The following is a 27,654-nucleotide window of genomic DNA, read 5'->3' on the forward strand; positions in this document are numbered from 1 at the left end:
ATATGTCTCAACCCTGAGACGTCTCGGAGGATATCGCCTATGGGTGCAACATGTCTGTTTTAATTATGTGGGTATTAACTGGGAGGGGGATCGCTGCAGCTTGATGTCCTCGAGTGTCCTCTCGGCCAAATGTCAGGCACATGTGATATTGGTTTGCATGACCAGGAGCCATCAAAGTGTGGCAAAACTGGAACTGCAAAGTTTTCACTTGCTTAAAAAAATCACAGCTGAGATTATTTGTTTTCTTGCTTTTTTTGCATGTGATTTGTTTTTTTTTCTTGCTCTCATAAAGCCAGAGTTATTTCCTCCCACCATCCTCCCCTCCTGAGGAAGGGCTCCATCTTCAGATCCGACCTATTAAATAACCTATCTTTGCTTGTTTGCTCACTGAAGTCATCCTGGCAGTCAATGTATCCTCGGGCTAAGCCAAACAAGCTGATCAGCCAGTCACCTCTGTACACACTACCCCCCACTAAGAAGCTAATGGCCGGGACGTATAATCCTTCTCAAAACAACCACAGAGATGCTAATTGTATCTCGCTATAAATACAGTTTGACTCCTTGTCCTCTTTCTTTATTCGGCTCGAGTCACTCTGGAAACTTGGAGCCGCCATCGCGCACAGGCTTCTCGGAGACATTTGAGGTATCAGGAAAGCCTGAGTTACATAAGAGAGGCGGCTGACAGACGCTCAAAGTATCAATAAACCCGCAAAAAATCAAAGTCAGGAGCGCGCGGAGCTTTACGCACGGGTGGATGCATCACTTCACGCGCCTTCCAGAACTTCTTCAGTGAGCTGCTGACAGGAGACCAGCCGATATGTTCCCGCTGCCAATGTTCACACCGGACCAGGTCGCTCGGGTCTGCGAGAACCTGGAGGAGACCGGGGATATCGAGCGGCTGGGCAGGTTCCTGTGGTCCCTCCCGGCCGCCGTACCCGGCTCAGCCGGCGAGGCGCTGAACAGACACGAGTCCGTGATGCGAGCGCGAGCGCTTGTGGCGTTCCACGGAGGAAACTTTGACGCTCTGTATCAGATCCTGCAGAGCTACAGGTTCACACGAGAGTCTCACGCCAAACTGCAGGACCTGTGGCTGGACGCGCACTACAGAGAGGCCGAGAGGCTGAGGGGGAGGCCGCTGGGTCCCGTGGAGAAGTACCGGATCCGTAAGAAGTTCCCCCTTCCCCGAACAATCTGGGACGGAGAACAGAAGACCCACTGCTTCAAGGTAAAACCAGCCCGTTTTAAATGTATATCCAACCAGCGTGGCTCTGTTTTGGAGCAATTTTGAATTATTCGAATTATTTATTTGGTTTTGATACTATGCCATGACATCTTAAAGTCTGGACTCCAAACAGAGATGAGATCATTTCCTATTTAGATAAACGCAGTCATACCAAGAGCAAAATATTTTGAAGTAGCTTTTCTTTGGTGACAAAACTAGAGAACTAAAATAGACCCAGATCTGAGATATAAATACCCAGCAGCACCTCCTCATCCACTCAAACCTATTTCATCTAAATACTTCAACATGTCTCTAGGCATTTATAAAACACACATGCTTACTTTTAGTACTCTTCTGCCACCACATAACAACCCACAAATTCACTGTCTCAATAAGCCTGTAGAGATCTACCTACTTTGCTTGATATGAAGACATTTAGGGACTATCTGATGCTGTTTTATTCACTCTGAACCCTTACACTCATTCAGACTTCAGGCTGAAGTCATTTTGGACATGCATTTCATATCTGCACATCTATAACAACAATATCTAAAGGCCCCTTGGAGCACAAGGCCTCAGGCGATTGCCTTCCTTCACCTAAGGGTGAAACAACCGTGTACTGGCCGTCACCTGCTTCCAGATAAGGTGCTTTTTAACCTGCCGCTGCTGCATCAAGCCGCCTGGTCTTTGAGCTCTTAAGATGATAATAGTCAGAGCCGGTTATCCTCCTGCCTTCTGCCCAGGAGTCCACTGAACTAGTTTTAGCGTGGAGGCCTGCTGCAACATCAAATACAATTCATGCTTTTAAAGAGATGCTAAACACAAAAGAAAAAGTCTTCATGGCTCTAGAAATACCCGACCTATCATAGTTAGTTTTAAATCTGGCTCTTGTACAGTATCCATCCATGAGTTTAATTTAATCTTTATTATTTTGATGCATCGTTAGGTATAATTCTAAAAATGAAAACCTAATTATTCTATACACTACTGGGCCTGTATTATAATCATTATTAGACATTATAACCATTACTAGGCCTATATTTATTCTATTTACCTCAAATGGTCACTTCTGATTTATTTTTCTTCTTTTTATTTCCTTTATTTTTAACATCTTAATGGATGACACTGCAAAAGCCAGGCCATCCAATAGCTTTATTTAAGTTGCATGTAATATTTTATTTCTTTTTTTAGTGGAAAAAATTCTGTTGTCTAATGTCATCCATCTGCATGATCAGTGCTATTCAGGAGCAAATATATCAACCTTTAACTAAGAGCAACACATTCAGTGCATCGGCTGCAAGCCTCATGTGCTACAAATGAATAAAACATCCTTTTATAACTTGATGAGTATCCTGACGTAACAATGTCAGTAGATGAAAAAAAACACATCCTAACTTTAAATTATGCTAAAATATAAATATTAATTATAAAAGAGAGAATAGGCATACTAAAGATGTCTTTACTAGATTTTCAGTCAGGTGTTGTGATGGAGAGCATGTTGTTGATTTGTGCGTGATCTCCCTCATGTGGCAGGGCTGAGTATTTTTTCATAAGTGTGGATAATCTTTAAACTCTCCAATCAGCCCATTAAGCCCCTTAGCATGATCCAGTTTAGTGGGTACATATTGTTATATATACTTCTAATGAACATTGTGATCATCTATTTATAAATCCAGTCTAATAAGATTAGACTGGACATTGCATGAGAGTGATAAGATTATTGCGGTTTAATAGGATGATATCAAAACACCATATGGTGTCTTTTCAAAGTGATAGGCATCAGAAGACAGAAAAAAGGACTGATAGAAAGCATACCTGTGAATCTAATAGAAGGTAATTTAATAAAGCATGTGTGTGTTTTATGTGTTCTCCAGGAAAGAACCCGCAGCTTGTTAAGAGAGTGGTACCTCCAAGACCCCTACCCAAACCCCTCCAGGAAACGCCACCTCGCCCAGGCCACAGGACTCACACCCACGCAGGTTGGCAACTGGTTCAAGAACCGCCGACAGAGAGACCGCGCTGCATCTGCAAAGAACAGGTATGTCAGAAAACAACACAAGCTATGTTTGATTCAGATAAGAAGAAAGGCAAGGTCAAAGTTACTCATGATTTGATCTTTTTCAATCATTTTTGTTCAAAGACGTAGAAAATTATATCTGAATCTCAATCTGCCCTCATAGAAATAAGCATGCATTTTGCATTTGCATTTTTCAACCAAAATTGTGATTTAATATGCAATTATTTTTCAAGTTCCTCATGTTACATATTTTTAAACAAACAAAGCAATATTTCATTCTATATTAAAACCAACAAAATGGATCAAACTTTGGCTGATCAATGTTGAAAAAACATCTAATTGTGATTGTTTTGACTCATATTGCAAATTGATTATGAATGGTTGTATTGAAGAAGTGATCATTTTTATTTCTGTCTCAATTTCATTAAGAAAACACAAAAATGAGGAAAGAAGTAGCTTCTGTAAATTATTCTTAAAAAAAAGTTGAATGATTGCATGATGTGTGAGCATAAAATCTCTGCTGCAAAAAAAAGTTTTAAACTGGAATATTGACAAGATATGTATTGAAAGAAAATATTTGCACCAACATCTTTGCTTAAGAGCCACAATTACTCTTTAAAAGAAGAAATCAGGGATGTTAACCTCATCCTTCTCCTCTGTTTCTTCCCAGACTGCAGCAGGATTCGTCCCTCCTGCCATCTGAGAGCTCCCTTGACGGCTCCCACCAGGAGCGTCGCCATCACCCCCACTTGTTGCCTCCCTCCCCTCGCCACCTGGGCAGCCCCGAGGCCAGCGACTGCAGCACAGAGAACGAGCGCCGAGGAACGGGAGCCTCAACCCCAGAGATCTCCGTCAGCAGTGACAGCGAATTTGAGTCTTGAGACTCTTTTCAAGGACAGAACCCTCAAGCGCCTGTCCTCGGACTTTTCATAAAGACACTTGGATTGTGGGTGGCTGCGAACACGCCGGAGGTGTTCTCAGTGGGAGGAGGATGACGATGGGGCTATTTGATGTGGCTCTGAGTGGACTTTTATAAGGGAATAAAAATTCAAAAACAACATGCACTTAAAAGCACGAGACCTTGACTGTTACATTAAGTAGTTTACTGCTGAACACGTTGAAAAGGGCTGACAGACAAATATAGAACGGGTACCTTCTCTTCAAACAACCCTCATTCAAAGTATTTATAGAGATAAAGCCTATGGTCTTTAGAAATGTGCATTTTAATTTTAAGTTTGAACTGGTTTCAGTAATTAATTTTGGATAGATCATTTTCAAACAGTTATCATATAAACTACATATTGCAAATGTATGGAAATTGTGAGGACACAATGAACAATGCCTTGAGTAGGCTATTAACTCATGTAACTATATTTACATGCACAGTTCTAACTTAAGCATATCAGATTACAGCGATATGGAAGGTCTTCCTTAAACACTGTTATTGTCTGACACATAGAACACACCATCAGCATTAGCATCACAGGTTTGCCAGATTCTTGGTCCTTCAGTACTATTTTCGATACCACATGTTTTATACCTGTCTATGTAATGATCAATAGTATCCAAAAGTTCAGGAACTTTATTTCATCAGAAAGATGCATAGGAGAGGAATGAATCCTTTGGGTGGGTGCCTAAGACTTCTCTTTCTACAGCCATGGTATTCAAACAACTATCAATATCATTTGATTTTTACTAGCATTGTACTGAAATGTAAATTCCTGGTCCTGGTTGAAGGTTTAAATGCTCTCTAGCTCTGCTTGTGCAGCCCTTTCTTTTAACGTATATGATGTTATTCAGAGAACTCAGGTGTTAATGTGCATGTAAACATAGTGGCTGAGTGCTTCAACTCATTTCACTGCCTTAAAAGGAACTAAAGGCATCATCATTCTTTTATATACTTTAAAATAACAGTAGTATGACTGTAGACTTGATTAACCTTATGTAGGTAATGATACACAATTGCTGCTAAAGCACAAAGTATTTTGTCACCAGCTGTGTTTTACCTGTTCAATCCTCTTTTGGTAACTGCTTGGAATCCGTCGAGCTTTTTCGCCACAAGCTCCTGAGCTGCTCTGAAGATCCCGCAGGAGCTGAAAACAGAAAAGATGGAACAGCGAGAATGTAAAGCACTAATCGGTCTGAACTCAGTGTGCCTATTACATTTGAGAATAGTGAGATCTGGTTTGGTGTGATTGTGTCCTGCTCATTTCAGGAGTGACACATTTAAAAGGCCTACTGTTTGCTGTATTTCTTATGACCATCATTACTCATACTGATACTGTATATCAATGAAAGATGTATTTTGTAAATGTTTTATGTAAATAAATGAGCCTATTTTTATCCAAAGATATACTGACTCAGCATGTTATTTAATATGACTCCATTGAATATGTTAGACAAAGCCGTCCTTGTTTCTTTTATTTTGTCTTTTTCACAGAGTTGAAAAGCATTTCAATTTTGCAATTTTTTCCATCCTTATTTTAGAGCTTAAAATGTAAGTTTCATATCTTAATAAGAAATTTGTTACATAATAAATATGAAGAACCAAGCTTTCAATGAATTTTAAGCATTTTAAGGCTCATTTTCATATGGAAAAACCCACTTTTTTGTCCCGACCCACCAGTTAAGAACCACTATACTTTGTAGTAGCCACAATCTGTAGCTCAAATAAGCAAAATCCTGGGAGGCAGTGGCTTAGCATGACTATTTAACTTAAGTGAAAGTACAGTTACTCTGGTAAAAATTTACTTAACTAAAAGTACTGGTCTGTAAATAGTATATTTAGTAAAAGATATTCCATTTTCCAGCTTACTTTAAACACCAAGTACTGAGAAGACACCGAGGAGCTGTATGGTAAATTATGATCTTTCCTTATTGATAATAACAACAAGAAAGAGATGAAGTTCAGGTAAAGGTCTTTAACCCTTTATCTACTGAGTTTAAAATGGCGATTTGGACATATTTTATTATTATTGCTGTAAGTCTGAGAGCTTTGGTCCCTTTTTTCCCAGGAGTACTTGAACCTTTCGTTTCAACATCTGGTTAATGATTATTGCACATTATATGGAATTGTCAGCAGTTTAAAAGAAGAAAAATACAAAACTGGTGTTTTGCTATGAATGCCCATGTCATACGGTTGCGAGTACCGTAATGAGCCATATATGTGTGCATGACCACAATTCCCAGCTTTCCAACACCTGATAGGACAAACTTTGACAGAGTTACAGTAATAATACTATGGACATGTTAAACATAGCGTCGGCGCTATGGCAGTAGGTAAAGGGATAAAAGTTGATAGTGTTAATTAAACTCATACATTAAATGGAACTGTAAAACCGTCTATATTGGTCCACACTACATTTAAACTACACTTTTAAAGTGTTAAATATTTTACAGTATGACAGAGCTGCAGTCACGCTTGAGAATCTGTGGTAAGGTGGATCTCCTCTGGAAGAACAAAGCAGAGAGACAACCCCATAGCTAGGCAGTGCATACTAATGCACTATGCATCTTTAAAGTCATAGGCGGGGGGCCCTGACCCAGTGGACAACTTCACTCATAGCGCAAATGTGTCTAACAACAAAAACAAAAACAGTATAGGCTACTGGAAACATGACCAAAAGAATGCCAGCAGGAACTACTCTACAATAGTCGACAGCCATACACAATCAAATACATATTAAACACATTTAAACATTCTGTTCAAGGGTATGATGGGGAACTCTGACCACACTTTCCTCCAGGTTTGAAATTACAGGGGGTGAAGCTTAGATCAATGACTCTACTGAGCTGAACTAACACTGGTGGATTAACACTGTCAACTCCAACAATGAAGACCACTTCACTCAGAATGGAGTTAAAATTACACATTGGGACTTAAAATCAATTCAGAAGTGTTTAACCCTGAGATAACAAAATTACAGTTTTTGCTGTTTTGGAATGTGATATGGTCGATTTCAAAAAGTACTCAAAAGTACCCAAAAAACCTACTTAAAGTAATTTGAGTAAATGTAATTACTTTCTTTTCACCCCTGCCTGTGGCTCCCTTTCCTGCATGCCACTCTCTCCCCAGCATCCTACTCTGTCTACTGTACAAACAGATGGCAGATCAAGAGCCACATGTCTTTGGTATCATTTTCAGGGTAAGAGGCGCAAAGTGTTTCATCACAAATATCATCCTGTTACCTGATATTCATGGTTAAAAAAACATCTACATAAATGCAAATATTATTTCAACAAGATCCATTCTCCACTATAGGGAAAATAGATATTGAGTATTGCTGGGGCTAAATTTCAACACGAAACAACCTAGCTATTGGCTAATACTGGCTAATAACAGCTGTTTCTTCCATCTGCAGTTGAACTGTGACAGTACAAATAGCAAAATTTGATACTTTCCATCTTGTCTTTCCATAGCTAGCTACACCGGAAAGTTCCATGTAAAGCTGCCACAGCCATAAATTTATTGCTCACACAAGAACCACATAAATTAATTTTTCTCCCATTTTTGGCAGTAAAAACACATGTCTGACAAATATCAACACAAACAAGACCAGTACCATTAATAACGCTCATGTATTGTAGAAGTTAATGATGCTGCTGGCAGCTCTGAACTGTTAAAGCAAAAATGTCTCCACATCTATCCTAACCCGTAGACCTTTGTATGTACCTAACCAAGTCACAATTCTCACTGTTATCACTTATAGCCTTCAATTTAGAAAACCATAAACATAAAAAACATATACTTACTTTGAATTCTGTCAAATGCACATTCTCCATTAAACTCTAAGTCTAGCCCTAGCTGCTAAATGTACCGTTACTTTTACCAGCTAGCTTTCACTACTGCTGGAAATGTAGCTACAAGTTCCTGGACTAGCTTGTTTTAAAGCCAAATTTACCGTTTAACTAGGTTATTTATATGCTAGCTAGCTAGCATGTTTTCTTAAGACAAATGAGCTGCAGCCCTCACTATTGCCGTTTGACAATCCTTACCAACGTTTTTTGGCACCTTCTTCCAAAACAACCTGCTTGTACACCTGAAGTAAAAAAAGATGGCGGTCGGAAATGACACTCATTTTCTACTTTCGTGGCTCAACGGTCGGAAGCGGAAGCAGAGGAGGAACACGACGCCATGGAGTTCTTAACCGATTTTTTGAAACAAATTGGATGTTGTTGTTTGCTATAAAGCTGAGTGAAGTAAGTTGGGAAACATTTAGGAAAACACTGATAGAGAAGTTCGTCCTGAAATGCTACTAGGTTGGTATTTACATAAGATAAGCTGCAATTTAATAACTTTATTGAATAAGGCTGGAGCATTGTGAGCTAATACTAAAAACACAGGCTACACAGTTCCACTATGCAAATACCTTTTTTAAAAATTTTCATAATACTGCTTTGACAGATATATGAGAGTAGGCCTGAAAAGGAAACAAGCTTAAGGAATATTAAGGAAAATAACAACAATAAATGATTTAACTGGCAGGACACTCCAGAATTTGAGGACATTTTCCATGTCACCTATAAAATTAAATAATAAATTAAAAAAACTCAACAACATGCAGTTGTTGTGTAAGTTTCATGTGTCCTGAGCCAAACTGTAAAGATAGTTGTGGGAAAGTGGCTCTAAAAAATTATTTTTAATAGCTCCAACCCCCTAAAAATGCCTTTCGCCTCTGGTCCCATGCTCTTACTGATTCATTTACATATTAGATATATCAGCTGAAATCCACTTTTTTGGCACAATTCTGTTAATGTATGTTTTTTTAATATTGCTGTAACAGTTTTTAAACCCATAAACATATTTTAAAGAATTGTTACTGTGCCTCAAAGTTGTCTACCAGAACATATGTACAACCCTGTTACTGAAATAATTGTTTCCATGTAGAGGAGATGTAACACCTGGAACAAACATCTACACCATCAAGCAATACGCACACAGCATAACTAAAGTTAAAATTAGCTCCTATGTTCAGTTTTTCAGAAATGTCTAAATTATCAGCCCATCTTGACTGTGTCAAGCTAACCAACCCAACCCTGTTACTCATTTTACCAGAATAAGACAAATAAATTATTAAACAAAATTAAAAATCTAATAAGATTTTTTTTCTATGATGCCTGAGCTTGACCAAGTACATTACCTGATGGTTTATTACCTAAAGTTTTTAAATAAATATCAGGAATTTGCAGACCAAATAGTTGTTCTTTAAAAAGTTTTGGTGGCTAATACGTCCTTCAGTTCTGGAATGACCCTGGAATTTAGAAAGTGTTTAAGTTCTACCTTTTACTGACCTTTTACTTTTTAGGTTCAAACTTTTGCTGACTAGATGAAATACCTGAAGATTAAGTTCAGGTATATTAAGTAGTTGTCTAATTTTATCTATCTAAGGCAAGAGACTCCCAGAGGAGTTGTCAGAAGACTATTAAAATGGACCAAAATAAAGGCCTCTGGCATGTTCCCTATAATGTTTTTAATGTCCCATTTAAAGAACACCAAAATAAATATAGAGTACTTCCTCTCTGGCCACTGAAATGGGCGTACCTACTTCTAGTAGCCCCGCCCCAGCTCAAAGGAGTTGCAAAAAGAGCTCTGCTTACCTGTCAGTTCCAGTAGCTGCTAAATTCATGAGATTTACTTAATAGTTAGTCCAACTACTCCTTTAAGGAGGAAGACTTTGGATATCTTTATAACAATTAAGCATGGACAGTGAGGGGAGGAAAGTGGTGGTCTGTGACAATGGGACAGGGGTAAGTTTAAATGTAATAGTGTCTGTACTGTTATATTCAGTTGTTTGACAGCTCACTGGAAGTGTTGGTTATTGTTTTTCTGCTTTTCCAGTGGATTTAAGCTTGTAATAAAAGTCTTAATTTTAAGAGTTTTTAATGCAAATGTACACTGGATGCTAGAAACGTCTGTTTTATGTGACTGTTAAAGGAGTTTTTCTCCTAAATCATGCAACATCTGAAGGGTGTGAGTCCGTGCTGCATTCTGCAGCCTGATCCCACATCTGTCTGGACTTGTCACCCTGCCTCAAATGTGCACACAGAGCCATAAAAGGTTGTGATGCTTTCAGCTGAGCAGCAATTGGATAAAAATCAGGAAGAAAGTTTTGAGGAACCAAAAGGACAACTGTTTAAAGCCATTTAAATGTCATCCAAGCATTGTATGAAAGAGATTAACATGGGTTTAGAACTGTTACTGCATTCATGAGCAAGCTGTATCCGTATCTCTCCCTCTGCTTGGAATGCATAGTATACCTGCAGGCTAAGGAATGTGCACTGTGGCTACAAAGACAAGTCGAGACACTGCAGTATGAGGTGAAGTTATGACAGGAAGAGAATTAGATGAAGTCTGTACACTAAAAACTCATGTTTTTCCCTCTGCTTGTTAAATTATTTACCCTCATGCTTTAAAAAGTAAGGAAAATGCATGACATAAATCAATAAATGCATCAGAAAATACTCCCAGGGACAGTTTCCATACTGGTGAGGATTGTGTAAAATGGACCTGATTAAATGAAAAGCATTCTTCAAGAGTACAATCAGTACATGGCTTCACAAACACAGTTTGCTTTCAGTCTTCTTAAATATTTCACTCTCACATCCTTTTCTCAGTTCGTCAAGTGTGGTTTCGCTGGATCCAACTTTCCGGAGCACATCTTCCCAGCCATGGTGGGTCGACCAATCATAAGATCGACCACTAAAGTGGGCAACATTGAGATAAAGGTGAGGTCAATTTAAAGTGCAAATACAGCCTACTTGTTGCTCTTTTACAGAACTTGACAGGTTAAATTAGTCTAGTTTGATTTGTCCCCAAGCATTATGATGTTTTTGGTTAAAAGGAGAAAACATATGCACCCTTTTTGAGCAAAAAACTGTAACTATATGCAGTACTGTTATGTTAAGTCAGGTAAATGCCATCAAATATATAAACATTGCCCTTTCTACCCTGCTACATTAGTCAGACAACTTCAGTCGGTCTCCAAATTACATTTTACAGTGATGTGCTTCAAACTAGTGATTTAAAATGTTATCTTTTGAATAAATCAGCAGACAAAGTATATCACCACAGACTGAGAACATTTTCTTTAATCTGAAGCAAAATAAACTTATAAACCAGGAACCTGTATAAGTTGGAAATTCAAACCATCAACTTTTGCCTCAGGATCAGACTTCAGGATGATGAAGTGATTCTGAATATACAGTCAGAAGTCTGTGCATTGTGTTGTATTTTGAAATTGTCCAGATGCTTTTCAAGTTCTTCTTCCTGTTTGGATCAATCTGCTCTACATGGACTGATGCGTTTTGGCAGCAGCTACTGGAAATAGATCTGGCGCGTAACTTGAGCAAAGAGGTTTTGTGTGCGAATCTCTGCACAGACTATGTGAAATCTGAGGGTGTGCCGCAGTGATTGTTGACTTTCAAGATGCATGCTCAAATGTTAGTCTGACTGAAGTCATACTACACTAACTTTTCCAAAGTCAGACTAACACATCAGACAATGCAGTTGGAGACTGATTTAATCTAGCATATATATTATCAACCTTAATCAGACCCAACCTGGACCGGGCGTCCTACACGCAAGACTTTGACCTGTAAGTCAAATGGTTTACATGCAAAGTGTAGAGGTAGTTGTGTTGTCTTCGGTGGTAACAGAAGTATTACAGAGGTGAAAACAGTATCAACAGAGCCAGCAGGGGAGAGCAGCTTTGTGTATGTGGAGCTCCAGTTGTGCCGTGTTCTCCCGCATTTCTGCAAAGCCGAAATGCACTTTGAAATGACAGGCAGGGGCGCTCAATATCATACTGTTGTGTTAGCAGTAGGAATGTTTTCTGTATTGATGCACTTCTGAAACGTACCTGCTTGTTCTGCCATGCTTCTGTTTTTTAAATCAACATTTTTTATCAAATAAATTTGAGTTGTTGAAAATTTGTGCATGTTTGGGTTGCAGTTTCTCTGTGAGGAGACGGTTGTGGGTCCTGAGGTTAGACCAGTTTAGAACCACTAGAGTATACAAAATGTAGAGCTGTCATGCCATCCATGTTTTCATTGAGATACATCCAGTTCAGTTAGCTGCTTGCTAACTTGTTAGGTCGTCAGCAGAAGCGCCACAGTAGGTAGATGAAAGGGGGCATGTCACCACCTGACATGGCAGAGGTGGACATTGTCCTGTTAATAAATTAACCCACTGTGCGTGTAAACTGGGAAAAGAACAGTAGCCTAATTAAATGACCTAATCTGGCTGTAATCCCAGCTCGATTTAGCTGTGCAACTAAATGTAATGACCAAATTTAAGTGTAAAACAGTGAGGTAATTACATGGGTATATTTCATTTTTATAGAGTAAGTCAGTGTTATTTAACAAAACAGCCCTAGCCTCCATTTGAACCAAAGATCTCATGGGTTTAAATGTCTTACAGAAGCTGTTTTATAGCAGAACTGAAAAATCTATCTTGTACCTTCATACTGAACATGATTGATATTTAAAATACTTGACTTTTACTGATCATGGGGTATTTTGATCGATTGCTATTGCCTTTACCAATTACAGGATCTCATTAGTTCTTCCTCCACTGTCTCTATGTGGTTGTATTCTATTTAAAGCAGAATGACTGACAGTATGTTGTGTCTAGACACACACTGTAAGACTTGTTCAGCTCATTAAACACATGACCCAGTGTACCTCTTCTCCTCTCAGCTCATACAGATCTACAGTAAGTGTCTTACACCCTATCACAACACACTCCACTTCATGGGCAAAGCTTTCAGACATTTATCAGCATTGGGCTGCAAACTGGAATTTATTTTGAGATAAAATAGAAGTTCATTTTTGACAAATTTGCCTTTGTTTCCCAAAGGGAATTATTCTCTCATATTTCCAATTAAGAAACTGCTTTGAATTGTGATCAGTGTTTGTAGAATTGATTATAGCAAAACTGTCACACTTGAAAAGAATCTCATGTTTAGACCAATTTCCTTTCTTATACACTAGTCGCTTCATTAGGTATACTTCTCCAACTGCTCCCTGATTCACATATCTAATCAGCCAATCACATGAAAGCAACCAGTGCATTCAGGCATGTCCATTTCTTCCTCATTCTGATGCCCAGTTTGAACTTGTAACACCTGCAAACATGATTATCCAATCCACTTTACTTATATAGCACATTTTTCAAAAATATTAAATTTGGCAAAGTGCTGCACAGCATACATAGGTACAAACATAGGTAATTACTGCCCACAAACATAATAAACCACATAATAACAAAAAATCTTAACATAGCAATCCCACATAAACAATAAATTTCCCAAAACGTAATAGCAATTGTCTACTACAAACTACTACTTTTGCTGGGACTAATTATGTTTATGAGAAAGTAAATTTCATTAACTCCCCACGAATGCAAAGTGCACATTAAAAGTAAAAGGTACAACATCATTTAGCAGACACTTTTATCCAAAGCGACTTTCATGTAGGACAGGTGTTCCTGGCATATTTACACTGGATAACCATCATGCCCTAGCCGGGATTTGAACCCCCAGTAGCAAAGTTTGCAATGTAAGCCACTGAGCTATCCAGCCAGTTGTGGTCATTAATTGTTGTAGCCTTTTTACAACTACCAGTGGGTTCCAGTCAGCTTAAGCTCAAGTCACATCAAAAAATGTAGTCATGGCAGTTTTTTGTTTGCCATGAAACAGGAAGTATTTTCCAAAGTCTTAAAACACTCATTAAGCCATGAATTTTAGCAAAAAAAAAAAAAAACACTTTTGAATGAGAAAAGGAGAGGATTGATAGTAATTTTGGCGAATTCTGCAAACTCCAAGGGGTTCCTCCTGAAGAAGCCCTCAGACAGGGTTCATCTGATCCAAATATAAGACATCTTTCGGTTCACAGAGAGCTTTTTTTTTTTAACATATGAACAAAACTTACAGGAAAGGACTGTGTTAGCTCCCCCTTAAGAAAAAAGTTACCGTGTCTTAAACATACAATAAATTTGAGTGGATGGGGATGTTAAGTTATCGTAAACAATAAAACTGTCTGATTATAATTTCCTCTGAGTGCTGTTATGACACATTGAGACCACTCTGCTGAGATTCATTGCTCTACCAGTTTTTTAAGATGTTGAAAAAAACTACTTCCTGTTTCATGCCGAAGTGAAAAATGCCATGACTATGTTTTTTCATGAAACTTGAGCTTAGGCTGACTTGAACCCACTGGCAGTTGTAAAAAGGCAATAAAACAACAATGAGCATAAACATTTCTTTTTCATGTTCATTTAACATTTGCGGGGAAATAATTACAATTTATACCTTAACAGAAACATAAAAAATCTCTGCAAACGTCATAGTTACTACATTTGTGGGAATTTTATTATATTTGTGGGATTAGTAAGTCAAAAACTGCAGATTTGGGTTACATTTGAGACAGTTATTGCATTTGCAGGTGTAACAGACCTCCAGTACACTGCCTTGACCATGTCTACATACCCAAATGCATTGTTTGCTGCCATGTTACTGACTGATTAGATATGTGTGTTAATGTCTAGTTTAACAGGCATACTTGGTAAGTATTCTGAGTGAAAAAAAGAACAAATTAAAGCATAGATGTACTATAGCATCACTCAAAGAATAGAAAGTCAGCCCTCAAAGGTTAAACTCTTTTTGTTCTTCCAGGATCTGATGGTGGGTGACGAGGCCAGTGAATGTCGCTCCATGCTGGAGGTGTCCTACCCCATGGAGAACGGTATGGTGCGCTGCTGGGATGACATGCTCCACCTGTGGGAACACACCTTCGGCCCCGACCGCCTCGACATCAACCCAAAAGAGTGCAAGGTAGAGCACAGCTGTATGAATGCTGCAGTGCATGCTTTTGATATTCAACCACATGTAGTTTCATGTTTCCATGTTACTGAGTAGACAAAAAATAAATTGCAGTAGTTTCTGTGATACCTTTTAATTCTGTGACGTTACCAAGACGTCAACAAAATCAGCATTTGTGCCTGGTTTAATTTAGTACCTCTGCTAAATTGATAGTAACATGAACTGCAAAAAAAGTCATACAGTGCTTAAAATGACATGAATGTAATCGAAGGAAGGTACCAGGGGTATCTGGGGGAAGGAAGGCCCCCAGGTAGCAGGTTTGCCTTTATCGGTAAACATGAAAGAATTTTATATATGGTAACTTTTGATACCATATTTCAAAGAAATACAAAGTGAGATATTTGATTCATAACATTCAGTATTAATTTTGTCAACAAAAATAACCAAAAGAAGTTTGTCAAGGGCTGTAGTACCATGGCAAATACCAAGCTATAAATACATATTTGTAACCAAAACACTGCAGAAATTAAATGTGTTTAGTGTTTGTTGATCATTTTTAGACAAATCCCATTTTTTTCTCTTTTCAATAGAATATTGAAATTTCAAAATCTGTTCACTTTTTGTACACACTCAGTCTGTTGGTGACCCAAAAAATCCCCATTGTAACCTATTAAAATGAAAATTGTTGATCCCCTTGGCATCACAGTAAAAAACATGCATTTTATGACATTAGGCTTTCATCCTGGAGTCATACCTGAAAATGTTCCATTTTTCCTGTTTGTCATCAAATGTCAGCCATTTTCCCATATTTGCCATTAGGGGGAAGTGCATGCATTTGTCCTGGTTTCCTATAGGATTCTTTCTAACAATTTATTAAAATCTTAAGAAATAAAATGCATTAAAATAAAAGGATTTTTTTATGTGCAGTAGTTTTACTATTTATTTACTATTTTTTACTATTTATGTAGGGTGTCCATTTTAGCCTTTTACACCCTGAGTGCATTTTATTATACCTTAAAATAAAAAAATAGAAATTCATGAATATGTCACTAATGTCGCTCATTAGTAACATATTCAAGGTTGTATTAACCATCCTCAAGGATATTCAGTTTGCATATAGTATTTAAAAACTATTTCATTTTATGGTTTTTCTTATATTGTAAACTTAGGGGTTTGCACTGAAACTGGCATTTAAAGGGTTAAATTCCCCAAAATTAATATATATTTGATATTTATGATCAGTGTAATCCTAACTGAAATGTTAACGCAAAAAAGTTGGAAAATAAAACAAATGTCCTTTTTTTTAACTTATTTGTGCTGCAATTTTTTGTCCCAAACACCCCGACTGTAAAAAGTTATTTCACACCATCTGAAGGTTAAAGGGTACAAATGACTAAAATGACACTGTAACCAATGAACATTTTATCTGAAGATTAAGACTAAATCCAAAATAGATATCAACATGAACACTGACTATATCGCATCTGTTCTTCCAAGATTCTCCTGACAGAGCCGCCCATGAACCCCACCAAGAACCGGGAGAAGATCACAGAGGTCATGTTTGAGAAGTACCAGTTTCACGCCATTTATGTGGCAATACAGGCTGTGCTGACTCTGTATGCTCAGGGTAAGACATCGAAGCATTAAGATCTAATGATTTAAGTGCTTCTACTTGGTTTTGTATGCTCTGGAAGGGATTTGTGGATTATTTTAAACAAACGTTAAAATTCTTGTTTGCAGGTTTGCTGACAGGTGTAGTCGTCGACTCAGGGGATGGTGTCACCCACATCTGTCCGGTATACGAGGGCTTTTCTTTGCCCCACCTCACACGCAGGCTGGACATTGCAGGGCGTGACATCACACGTTACCTGATCAAGGTGAGTCTGAATGGCGCCTGAAGAATGAGGAAAATGAGGGAATAAAATAAGTGGTGTAGTAACAGTAATAATCCAGAAATATCTATTTTGACTCCTATTTTCCTGCCCTTAGCTGCTGCTTCTACGCGGTTACGCCTTCAACCACTCTGCCGACTTTGAGACCGTTCGTATGTTGAAGGAGAAGCTCTGCTATGTGGGGTACAACATCGAGCAGGAGCAGCGGCTCGCCACAGAGACCACCTACCTGGTGGAGACGTTCACAGTGCGTTAAAATACCTGAGAACATTTTCATTTTTTTCTCTACTTTAAACAATGCTCCCAAACTTTGAGAATAATGCTGGTGATGTCTAATGCTGAAAGTTTCATATGGAGTCAGATAACAGTCTTGTGTCTTTGGGATAAAAGTGTAGCGCAAGCAGTGTTAGCTTAGCATAAATACGGCAAAAAGGGGTGAGCAAGTTGTTGGGGACAACAAAAAATGTAACCACCTTGGTCATTTTATGCTCAAGAACATGTAAAGGTAGAGGTGTAAAAGTTAACATTTTCAGGACTTACAGTGCATATAAAAGTATTCAACCTCAGTGTTCTTTTGTCTTCGTGGTGTAATGGTAGCCAGGAATATTGATTAACCAGTGACTGGACCTTCCAGACACAGGTGTATTTAAAAATGTACGTTATGTATTTAAAAACTTGAAACATAAAAGTTTAAAAGGCTTAGCTTTTGACACCAAAAACTATAAAATGTCAAGTTTTAAAACCAAAAATTTACAACATCATAAAAAAAAAAAAAAATACAAACACTCCGACAACAGTGGTTGGATTTTAGACTTTGTAGTCTCAAAAATTCTACATCTTGGTTCATGTACATTTACAACTTTTAAAGTAAAAACAAATCAGTTTTTTCTTGTTATCAACAACTTTTTAGACTTACTTACTTACGAGTTTTTCTTTAAAATTAACAGATAATTTTTATTATACACCGTCAAAGTAATGGACAGTTTATACACAGATATTTTGTCAATAATAAATGTATGTAGGCCTATTATATTGGGATTTTTTCAGTAAAAACAATTAAAACTGATGTTAAATTTACCCAAATGGGTCTTGGAGGGGCTTTGCCTGTCTTAGATATGATGGGGGTCCCTACAAAAAAAGGTTGGGCACCACTGCTCTAGATCCCATCCATGTGGGAATCCCAGCTCCTCAAATAACATCACATGATCTCCTCCTTTTCTCCTGTTAAAACTGCATCAGCCACTAGAGGCCACTATCTAGAACTCCTTATCTAAATGGGATCTAATAAGCTGCTTGCATAAACAGATCAAAACAATTGTGTTTTTGAGTAGAGGCTCTAGTTTAGCACAAAATACTGCTCTAAAATCAGAAATATTCCTGCTTTTCTTAACTGTTTTACTTCTGTGATGCAGCTTCCTGATGGCCGGCAGGTGAAGGTAGGCGGAGAGAGGTTCGGGGCCCCTGAAGCTCTCTTCCAGCCTCATCTCATCAACATTGAGGGGGCAGGAGTGGCAGAGCTGTTGTTCAACACCATCCAGGCAGCAGACATTGACCTCAGGTCTGCGTCTGCTCACTGCTGTCTTTACTAATGCCCTTTAACTACTTTATTTGCATACAAAACCCTTCATTTTCCCTCCCACCTTCTTTGTTTTCATGCAGGGCAGACTTCTATAAGCACATCGTTCTGTCAGGAGGGACCACCATGTACCCCGGCCTCCCATCCAGACTGGAGAGAGAAATCAAACAGCTGTACCTGGAGAGGGTTTTGGATGGAGACACACAGAAACTCTCAGTAAGATGTGATCACTGTGGAGTGATTCAGTCGAGCTTAACTCTTCCATAATCTGTATTGTAAAATACAAAACCTTAAATAAGACGTTATACAACCATTTGATACTTTTTAATACCTTCATAATCCACTGAGCCGACATCAACGTAAGCCTCGAAGCTGAAAAAATACATTTCCGTTTATTAAATAAATCTTAAAATGAACTTACATCATATTTTTAAAATAATAATTGCATTTGAAAACATGTTCCACCAGCCCACTTGTTCCAAAGCTTTCGATCTTATCATGGGGGCTTAAACAGAGGATTTAACTGTTTAAATTAAATTTCATACATAATGCTTTTCCCTTCTCCAACTTCCTCTGAAGGTCACATCAGACCTGTTAATGATAGTTTCACTGGTAACAGTAAATGAAAAGAACTCTTCAGCTCAATGCCTATTAATTCACCTTTTTCAGGAGCTTTCACCATAATGCACATAAATACTGAAAGAAAGTTGATGTTATAAGAGAAATATTTTTTTATATTTCTTCCAAAGGCAACAATAGCTGGTCAAAAAGCTCAGTTATTGTACTAAGTAGTGTACTTGTATTAATACAATGCTTAGATTGAGGAAAAATACCTGCCTTTGACAAAAGTAATAGATGACAGTCTAAAAGGTGTGGAGTTACTATTAACCTTTATCATAAATAACTCTTAGCTTTGATGTTTTACAAACAGTTAAATTATACAAAAACACCCTCATGCGCAATGTGTGCCAGTAAATAAGTGAACTATCCGGACAAAAATCTTTTTCTTTTTGAGGCTGTAAACATGTTTATTTCTGATGTAAAAATGGATGCTCTAATATGGGTGTTGATTGGACCACCAAGGCTTTGTTGCCAGCCCCAGCCTCAAGTGGACACTTAAGGAACTGCAGTATTTGCACTGCCTTTTTGGCTTGACACTCAAATTTGCTGCTTGATTGTTCTACAAGACACCGTACTTTACTTTTTTTTTTTATTTGTTGACCCAGTAATTTTATGGTTATCCTGTAACATAGTTAGATCAAGTATGACCCCTGGGAATTACCCAAAACACCCCAATTTTGCTAATTTATTCAAAATGGAGGATTTCCTGTTGGAGATAAAAACATGGTCCCACTGGGTTTTTTGTAGATCTCCCCAAGACGCATCTACACACCAAATTTAATAAATCTCAGTAAAAATGCCTTTTGACAGTGTTTCGTAACAGCACGAACGGTGGCGCCATTGAGGCAAGTCATGGGGGCTACTTTGAAATCTGTACCAACCTCTCATTTTTTCAGAGTTTTAGGTGCATGCCAATTTTCACACAAATTGGTACATATCTAATGCCCCAAAAATGGGCAAGAGTGGCAACGAAAACAAAACACATAGGACTACAATAGGGCTCTCACACATCAGTGCTCAGGCCCTAATTAACTAGTAACTTCTCAAGAAAAAATCAGGTGATTACCTTGTAATAAGTTGGCATTTTAATAACTTGAAAATATGGAAATGTTAAGGAAGTATTTACCTTGTAATAAATTTTTTAATTATAAAGTAATTTCTTGTAATGTTGTGGTAATTCTCTGGTAATTAGTTACTTTTTACCCTAACCCTGGACCCCTAACTCTAAAAATTACTTACAAATTATTCAGGAAAGACTCACTTTAATTTAGTAGGCTAAATTAAAGAAAATACCTGTGAATTATTAAACACCCTATTTAAAAAATTGTCATCTTATTTCTAATACATTACTTGGTAAATACCACTTATTACAGAGAATTGCCACAATGTTGCAAAATATTACTTGATAGTTAATACATTATTACGAGGTAGATGTTATCTTAATATTACCAAGTTAATACTTGGTAAAATGCCAACTTTTTACTAGGTAATTACCACCACGTTACTGTAAAATTACAAGGTAATTAGGGCCCACTAAAATAAATTGCCACCCTTTTTTGCTACCAAAAATCAGCATGCAGATTAAATTTCTATTTACTGAGCTAGCTAACCTTACTAGTTCTGGTGTATGCTAGCAGTGTCGAGCTTGCTAAAGTCTCTTGTTAATAAAAACACTTCAGGTATTTTTTGGGCATAACAAATATTGATTAAGGAAGTAGTGAACACTAACATTTTTTTCAGCTGTACACATAGGTATCTGGCTGAATTATGATAAAACACATCGATGCTGGTGTTATTTCTGACATTTGCACCAAACTGATAAAAAATCTGCATTTTACGACTTCTAATTAGCTCAAACGGACATCTGCTTTGAAAAATCTTTTCTGAAAAGGCGGGGCTTAAGTGACATGTCACAATCTGTGTATAAAAGGTAGAATATTACTGCCTCTGACTGACTTTACCATTCAGAGACCACTCCCATCCTCCCCTGCACCTGCACTGCTTTGGCTCCAAGAGCTCTGGCTCTAGTAATGCCGGTGCTGGAGCCAACACTCCAAACAGGTAGTGCTCAGGACCACCACGCTCTGCCACCACTGCACAGCCTGCTTAAGGACTCTGGAGGGGAAAAATCCTCCACCTCAAAAGATCGCTCTGGGGGACTCTGTGTCACTTTCTGGCAAGGGTAGTTACTGTCACTTCCACTTCATCTTGAAAACCCTGTCCTTGAAAAAAAAACAAAAACCACACAACCCCCCCCCCATCCTTTTCCCCTCCCTCCTCTCAGTATCAAACTGTTCACTTTCTGTGCATTTTTTGAAATCTTGAAGTGGGCGGAGTTAGCTCTAAGCTGGGGGTTCACTTACACTTTAACTAATTAATCTAAGAGCTGTCCACAAACCAATGGTTGACATTTCAATTTTAAGTCTCTTCAATGATAAACAGAGAAACCTATTACAAAGGCTGCTAAATTATCTTTTGAATTACTAATAACCAAACAGACCATTTTTTACTTTTATTTAAGTGACTGTTATTTTAAAAGTAGGTGTGATAGCTGTTTTAGTTTACTTTAGCCCCACTGAGAGACACAAAGGGAGTAAAGCATAATACATTGTATTGAATGTGTTCTGGGGCTCTGTGTTTTAATTTCCTCTCCTGTCTTTTCTTCACCTGTGTAGAAGTTCAAGATCCGGATCGAGGACCCTCCCAGGCGTAAACACATGGTGTTCCTGGGTGGAGCCGTGCTCGCCAACATCATGAAAGACAAAGACTCCTTCTGGCTCACGAGGGCAGAGTACGAGGAGAAAGGCCTGGGAGTGCTGCAGAAGCTGGGAGGTGGAGTCAGATAAAGCTGTTGAAATTTGGAGGAAAAAATCACATAGATATATTTTTACATTGTTGGACAAATTTCCCACCTGTCACCACTTGGGATAAAAAGTTTCTTATCAGTTTATAATCTCTCTAATTCTTGCAATAATAGATAACATGCTGACTTACCAAAAAAAAAAAAAAAAAAAAGAAAAGGAAAAAATCAGTTTGTGATAATTGAAAAATGTCAGGCTGAGGAATGGAGTATTGACCATGAATATGATTGAAATACATTTTACTACATGAATAGCTAAAAGTTTTTACTTTAAAATAAAATCTGGCTGCTTGAAAAGTCATTTTAGAATTTTTATGTCTCAATTACATAGTTAGGCCTGAAGCTGTCAGGATCATAGACATTATTAACATACAGGTGCATCTCAAAAAATTCAAATGTCAAGTACAAGTTTGTTTTTTCCCTTTTAATTTAATACAAGAAGTTAAACGTCCATGATCAAAATCAAAATCCACTATCTAAAAATGTTCCAATATCACAAAACATCAGTTAAAATGATTTATAATACAGAAAGGTTGACATTCTGAAAAACGATGCTCATTTGCCACTCAATAATTGGTTGGCGCTCCTTTTGCACAAATTACTGCATCTATGCAACATAGCATGGAGGCGATCAGTCCATGGCACTGCTGGGATGTTATGAAGCCCAGGTTGCTCTGATAGCAGTCTTCAGCTCGTCTGTATCGTTGAGTCTGGTGTCTCACATCTTCCTCTTGACATTTCCTCAGAGATTCTCTGTGGGGTTCAGGTCAGACCAGTAATACCATGGTCAGCAAACCAGTTTCTGGTGGTTTTGGCTTCACTGCTGGACAAGGAAATCAGTATCTCCATAAAGCTCAACAGCTGGAAGCATGAAGGTCTCTAAAATCTCTTGGTAGACATCTGACAGCGTTGACTCTGGACATGATAAAGCACAGTGGACCAACAGCAGCAGATGACATGGGACCATGAATTATGTGCCTTTCTGATCTTCCTCCAGACTCTGGGGCCTTGATTTCCAAATGAAATGCAATATTTTGTTTCATTTGTAAACAGAATTTGGGACCCCTGAGCAACAATCCATTTCTTTTTCTCTGTAGCCCAGGTGAGACGCTGATGACATCTGTGGTTCATGATTGGCTCGACACCAATAACATGACACTTGTGGCCCATTTCTTGGACCCATCTGAGTGGCGGTTCTTGATCCACTGACTCCAGCCTCAGTCCACTTCTTGTGAAGCTCCCCTAAGTTCTTGAATCTGCTTTGTTCAACAATCCTCTGAAGGCTGAGCTCATCCCTGTTGCTTGTGCTCCTTTTCATACCACACTTTTCCATTCCAGTCCATGAATAAGCTTTGATACAGCCTCTCAGAACAGCCTGGACTATCAGCAATGACCTTGTGTGGCTTACCCTTCTCATGAAGGGTGCCAATGATCGTCTTTGTCAAGTCAGCAGTCTTCCCTGTGATTACAGTTATGTGAACTGAACCAGAGTGACAGAATGAAAGCACATTTAACTTGTACACAACACTCTAATATTTTGAGATAGTGGATTTTTGTTTTTCATGAGCTATAAGCCATAATCATCAGGATTAAACAACAAAACATCACTTTGAGATAAATCTAGAATAAATAGAAGTTTCACTTCTTGAATTAAATCACAGGAAAAATGAGCTTCTGCATGATATTAAATTTTTTTTAGCTGTACTAGTGGAACACATGGACAGTACAAACAAAGGCTGTTTAGGCACTTACCCCACGACAGTGGCTATAGACATAAAAAAATTGCCGTACAGAAGTTTTCAATCATGTTGCTAATGATTTTGATTGCTTTTGTGGGTCATAAAGACGCATCAGTATTAATTTCAGTCTGTTTCATAAGCAGATATAATATCCACACAGGAGCTTTTAACTTGTTAGTATAAAGAGAGCAGAGGGACAGACCTTTGTATGTGACGTTATCACCAAAAAGATGAAAAGAGTGCCAGGTTTTTGACTGATTTTGTTTTTTTGCATTTGTGGAAAGTTTGAGGATTTTAAACAGTGAATTCTGTCTACAAGGCTTTTAAATGACTCATCAAACATAATAATAAAGCTCTGATTCAAAAGCTAACACTGTTTTTTTCTCAGTTTCAAATAAATGAAAATATGTGAAGAAAAACACTTGAGTCCATGGTAAAGCTTGAGGAAGCAAAACAACTGAGGGTAGGAGTGAACTGCTGTTGCTGTCTGCTGCCCTCTGGTGGTTGAATCTGTGCAAGACGTCCAAACTCCCTCAAGACAAAACTGTATGGGACATTGTGAACAGATATTGCAATTTTTTTTATTGCGATACTGAGTTACCTGACAAAAAAATACATTGATGTGTTTCCACACTGAAAAGAAATAGTGAGCTCTCACGTTGAACACATGCTTCACGCACACACCACATTCGCAGAACCTTTACGTTAAAATGAAAAAAGCATGCAATAATGTCCAAAAAACACGTCAAAAGTTCTCAAAAATGAACCTCCTCGGCTGGTTAGAAACTGTTGAAAATCCATACTTAGGTTTGATATCTACCCAACAAATCGAACAATTCAAAGTTAGCTTTAAAATACACAATATGATCATCGAGGGTGATACTGATCCAACAGTCTGGTGGTGGTGATGACTTGCAGCAAGAGTCGCCAGAAGCTGGTGACGTTTTTGAAAAATTTACATTCAACCAGTCACGTCGAGGTGCTGGTGTATCGGTCCGACTGTCCTCCCAGTCCGCTTGTTTTGTTTTTACATCACGGCCAAGAGAAACAGAAGAACTGGAAAGCAACATGAAATGAATGTTTGTGAAAGGATTAAATTCTGACAGGCAAAAAAAAGACCTTAATACATTCGCAAGTCATTCAGTAAATCTGTTGCAGGTTATCTCAGAGCGTCGATGTGATGCTTTTTCACATGTTCTTAAAAAAAATCTGAGAGCTGATGCTTTTCTATCACCTCCCTCCTACTCGCTCATTACTCCACCTGCCAAAAACACTTAATAGAATACGCGAGAACGGAGGAGAGCTGCGCTTTTTTTCCTCAAAAGCAAAAATAAATATAGTCTCTGTGGGTGATTCTAAAAATAAACCTTCCTTTAAGCTTGTAAACCTGATTTCTTCCACCTGTTGCAACACAAAATAGCCTCTTCTTTTTTGTTTTGTCACTTTGGTATTAAAGTTTGGTCTTGGCTTTAACACATCTTTTGTCAAGCTGTACTCAAAGGGGCACAGAAAGGTTTATTTCCCCAGATTTAAAAAGGAGGTTCCATTCAAAGCTCTGCAGACTTAAACACATAAAAGTGAAGAAAGAAAACATCCAAGTGTCTTTAAGATTTGGCCCAGAACTATACAGTGAAAGGGTTACATCACCATGGTGGGTCATTTGCCTTCTCCTGTGCGTACAGGACGTGGTTTTGTTTCCAGGCAACAGTAGTCTCACAGATTTGTCTTTGGATTTGAGCCTCTTCACGTTTGGATGATGTAATCCCTTCATGGTATAACTCTGGGTTCATGTTTCAGATTACAATCAAATCCATTTATTACACATTTTCCATGTCACAAATAGTACACTCCTTTACAGCAGCAGCCACACTGAGAGCTGCACAGCACAACTTTTGGCAACAGTCCCTGTGTTGGTCCTGCTGAGCTCTGCATGTTGGTCCATTGAGGGAAGAGTTTACCGTTTCAGGTCTGCTCCTGGTCTGGAGAAGGGCTGAAGTGTTTCAACAACAAGTCCTGAGCCACGACGAGACACAACACAGCGCCGAAGAGAAAGAGACAGAACAAGAGAGAGAAAGAGAGAGAAAGCCAGAGCAACCATCCATCTCCTCCTCCTCCTCCCTCCTCCCTCTTTTCCTCCCACTCACTCCTCACACACCGACTCGCTCAGGTCCACGGCGCCACCTCTGGTGAGCCGCCGCATCTTGCTGAAGTCGTGGTCGGTCCTCAGGTAGGAGAGCGAAGGGCCTCCCTCACTGTGGCTGGCCAGGTCCTGGGGCTGAGCCTGAGGCGGGAGGGCCCGCATCTCGCCGCCGCTGCGCCAGTACAGGGTGTATTGCTGCGGGTCGGACACTCCGAAAGTGGAGGCACACAGCTGCGCCAGGGCCTGGCTGGTTTCTCCGGCTCTCCACTGCAACGTCCGCACGGCGCTCCGCTCCCCGTCCTGGAACAGTATCCGAACGCACCTCTGCGGGGAGGGAGGGGGGAAGAGGAGGGAGAGAGAGAAAAACAGTGAATATATACTGTATTCATGCAAAACAGAGGTCAAGAGGCTTATGGAGTGAGGGCAAAAGAGGGGGAGGAGAGAGATGGAGCCAGAGGAGGAGTGAGAGCTGTGCAGGCAGATAATCCACTACAACAAATGAACCCAAATGATGTTCATAAAAGATATTCTCTCTAAAAACAAAGCTCCTGCTTCCCACACATAACCAGCGGGTCCAAATGAAAACCAGCTCCAAATGCTCTTTTCTCTCCAACATGTTACAGCTTCATTGACAAACTCACAGCTCTAAAATCACATCAAATAGAATCCTTTAAACTCCCTTTACCTCTGTGCTTTACTGAAGTTTTCACTCCAATCAAAACAGAAACTTTCTGACATTTATAGCAGAGAAAAAACATCAAACACACAAATAACTACTCTGTCTAAACAATTGCCACTCTTCAAACACATACCGGCAATTGTGCTGTACCTAAGCTATTATATAAGTCAGATTCAGCCACCTACAGACGCCCTCACAACTCTCTTTAAAACACACAATGAAAACATACAGAACATAATCCTTTTAACCAAACAGCCAACCTTAAAGAAATCTCTCTGCTCTGTCCGCTCACTCACCACAGAGCCTACCTGCTCACACAGCTCACCCGCCAACACACACACAAGTGCCCAAATGTGCTCCCAAAAAAAAAGAAAAAAGGAAAACACACAGCAGCAATTAGAATCAACAGGTCTGCCATCATCAAAACTTACAGAGTCACTGAGCTCCTCGCTGTCCGTGTGCATATTGTGTTTGCCTGCTTCGATGGGTAGATGCAGCTCAATAAATTTCATGTTATCTGACCGCCCACTTCTTCATAGCACTTGGCTCACTGATCCCCGCCTGTGTCAGTGGAAAATCTGGCTGCCGGGTGAGTTAGATCGGCTATTTGAAGCCAGGAGAGGCACCACGTGACGAGACAGAAACGTTGTGGATGACAATGCCTTTTTTTTCCCCGTGGCATCTGGCCGACCGTTACACCAATCTGGGGCCGGGGGAGAATGATAATAGGAGAGTGTAGGTAAAAGTCAACGTGTGTAAGCATTAGTGGATGCCCTCGACGTAAGCCGGCGGTCCCACATCAGCGGATTACGTCTCAAAAATGTCTAAAAGTAATCCCCCGAAATGAATTTTGAATGCTTTGACCACATAAATCCAGGTATGTTTTTTGGACTATTGATGGGTGACCTTTCGTTCAACTACAAACCTTTATATGACCTCAAAAATATTATGTAGCCTTTATTTTCCAAAACAGGAGCTTCCATAACACCAAAATATAGGTCACAAGCCATCCCCCAACCCCACCTGCCATTGTTACAGGTGTAGGATAATCTGCTGTTATACAGCCAGCAGTGCCATCAGTAAAATTGT

The 27,654-nt window shown here is 38.9% G+C and overlaps 3 protein-coding genes and 1 long non-coding RNA gene across 5 annotated transcripts in view; 2 read left to right on the forward strand and 2 right to left on the reverse strand.

Moving 5' to 3' along the window:
* The first annotated feature begins 817 nt into the window (after positions 1-817).
* On the forward strand, positions 818-4,275 carry six7 (SIX homeobox 7). Its single transcript, XM_041779856.1, has 3 exons — positions 818-1,225; positions 3,097-3,260; positions 3,910-4,275. The coding sequence occupies exons 1-3, from the start codon at positions 818-820 to the stop codon at positions 4,118-4,120; spliced, it is 783 nt and encodes a 260-aa protein (XP_041635790.1). The 3' UTR covers positions 4,121-4,275.
* On the reverse strand, positions 3,162-8,316 carry LOC121504795. Its single transcript, XR_005991483.1, has 3 exons — positions 8,235-8,316; positions 5,246-5,332; positions 3,162-3,247 (listed from the first exon to the last, which is right to left on the reverse strand). It is a non-coding gene; the product is annotated as an uncharacterized LOC121504795 (long non-coding RNA).
* Positions 8,317-8,386: 70 nt separating this feature from the next.
* Positions 8,387-22,667, forward strand: zgc:101810 (uncharacterized protein LOC493612 homolog). Of its 2 annotated transcripts, none has more exons than XM_041778965.1 (9): positions 8,387-8,438; positions 10,854-10,964; positions 14,912-15,070; positions 16,556-16,685; positions 16,799-16,935; positions 17,048-17,197; positions 18,363-18,508; positions 18,610-18,742; positions 21,823-22,667. In XM_041778965.1, exons 1-9 carry the CDS (start codon positions 8,409-8,411, stop codon positions 21,991-21,993), a joined length of 1,167 nt encoding a protein of 388 aa, XP_041634899.1. In that variant the 5' UTR covers positions 8,387-8,408; the 3' UTR covers positions 21,994-22,667. The 2 variants fall into 2 exon arrangements, with proteins under 2 accessions (XP_041634899.1, XP_041634898.1); XM_041778964.1 differs by lacking the exon at positions 8,387-8,438 and adding an exon at positions 9,855-9,986.
* Positions 22,668-24,246: 1,579 nt separating this feature from the next.
* Positions 24,247-27,654, reverse strand: part of si:ch211-168d1.3 (ras and Rab interactor 2) — a 71,561-nt gene continuing 68,153 nt past the window's right edge. Inside the window, exon 12 of the mRNA XM_041778963.1 lies at positions 24,247-26,210. Within this exon, the coding sequence (XP_041634897.1) occupies positions 25,887-26,210 (324 nt within the window). The 3' untranslated portion in view covers positions 24,247-25,886. The remainder of the gene's footprint in view (positions 26,211-27,654) is intronic.

The sequence above is a fragment of the Cheilinus undulatus genome, linkage group 22 (assembly GCF_018320785.1).
Source record: "Cheilinus undulatus linkage group 22, ASM1832078v1, whole genome shotgun sequence".
Classification (NCBI taxonomy): domain Eukaryota; kingdom Metazoa; phylum Chordata; class Actinopteri; order Labriformes; family Labridae; genus Cheilinus; species Cheilinus undulatus.

Coding starts and splice junctions, on each gene's coding strand:
- zgc:101810 (XM_041778964.1), top strand. CDS start 9,939: ATGGACAGTGAGGGGAGGAAAGTGGTGGTCTGTGACAATGGGACAGGG. Junction 10,965..14,911: donor TGGGCAACATTGAGATAAAG/GTGAGGTCAATT, acceptor TTGTTCTTCCAG/GATCTGATGGTGGGTGACGA. Junction 17,198..18,362: donor ACCTGGTGGAGACGTTCACA/GTGCGTTAAAAT, acceptor TCTGTGATGCAG/CTTCCTGATGGCCGGCAGGT.
- six7 (XM_041779856.1), top strand. CDS start 818: ATGTTCCCGCTGCCAATGTTCACACCGGACCAGGTCGCTCGGGTCTGC. Junction 1,226..3,096: donor AGAAGACCCACTGCTTCAAG/GTAAAACCAGCC, acceptor TGTGTTCTCCAG/GAAAGAACCCGCAGCTTGTT. Junction 3,261..3,909: donor GCTGCATCTGCAAAGAACAG/GTATGTCAGAAA, acceptor GTTTCTTCCCAG/ACTGCAGCAGGATTCGTCCC.